The following is a 1,135-nucleotide window of genomic DNA, read 5'->3' on the forward strand; positions in this document are numbered from 1 at the left end:
TAGTAAGATGTGAGCGCATAGTAAAGGCTTTACCACATTCTCTACATTTGTAAGGCTTCTCTCCAGTATGAATTCTCATATGTACAGCAAGACTTGATTTGGTGGTAAAGGCTTTACCACATTCTCTGCATTTGTAAGTCTTCTCTCCACTATGGATTAAGTCATGTCTAGTAAGATGTGAGTGCTTAGTAAAGGCTTTACCACATTCTCTACATTTGAAAGGCTTCTCACTGGGATGAATTCTCATATGTACAGCAAGACTTGAGTATTCAGGGAAAGCTTTACCACATTCTCTACATTCATAAGGCTTCTCTCCAGTATGAGTTCTCATATGTACAGCAAGACCTGAGTTGTAGGTATAGGCTTTACCACATTCTCTACATTTGTAAGGCTTCTCTCCAGTATGGACTAACTCATGTTTAATAAAAGATGAATGCAAATTGAAGGATCTACCGCAGTGTCTACATTTGTAAGGCTTTCCTCCAGTAGGCATTTTCTCATATCTGGTACGATTTGAATGCCAAAGAAAGGTTTTGTCACATTCTCTATATTTGTAAGCCTTCACTCTAGTATGGATTTTCCTATGTCCGTTGAGACTAGATAATCGACTAAAGAATCTCCCACACGTAACACATTTGTAAGGTTTCTCCCGAGGATGAATATTCTCATGTTCCGTAAGATATACAGTTTGGTTCAAAGACTTATCATATTCACTATGTTTGTTTGACTTCTTTACAATATAACTATTCCGATGTGTAAGATTTGAGCATTCATGAAAGAGTTTCCCATGTGCACGCTGGTTCTCTACAAACTGAAAACTCTGATGCTTATTAGGATCGGACCCTTGTTTAAAGTTTTTCCAGGATTCACTGAATTGGTAACTTCTCTCATCAACACACATACTCTGGTAATCAACAAAGACAGAAAGGCCTTCAGTGAGNGCATTTAAGAAGCATTCTGGTTGTTCTGATATAATGACCTTACTGCTCTGTTTTCCATGTGTTTGAAGACTGAGGCTCCTTGTTTAGGAAACAACAATGTACAATAATTTATGCAATTAGGGATAAGTTGTCTGTCCTTCCTAGATATCTCTGAAGACCTCTTTATTTCAACCTCATCTGGCAATATTTATGAC

At 37.7% G+C, this 1,135-nt stretch overlaps 1 protein-coding gene across 1 annotated transcript; it reads right to left on the minus strand.

Annotated features, from left to right (window-relative positions):
- Position 1: 1 nt before the first annotated feature.
- Positions 2–922, minus strand: LOC109378579 (zinc finger protein 665-like; the record flags this gene model as incomplete). Its single annotated transcript, XM_019634906.1, has 1 exon — positions 2–922. A coding segment is annotated over exon 1 (900 nt), but the record flags the coding sequence as incomplete, so codon positions are not given.
- Between the last annotated feature and the right edge of the window lie 213 nt (positions 923–1,135).

Source organism: Hipposideros armiger, unplaced genomic scaffold, assembly GCF_001890085.2.
Source record: "Hipposideros armiger isolate ML-2016 unplaced genomic scaffold, ASM189008v1 scaffold_2190, whole genome shotgun sequence".
In the NCBI taxonomy this organism is placed as follows: Eukaryota; Metazoa; Chordata; class Mammalia; order Chiroptera; family Hipposideridae; genus Hipposideros; species Hipposideros armiger.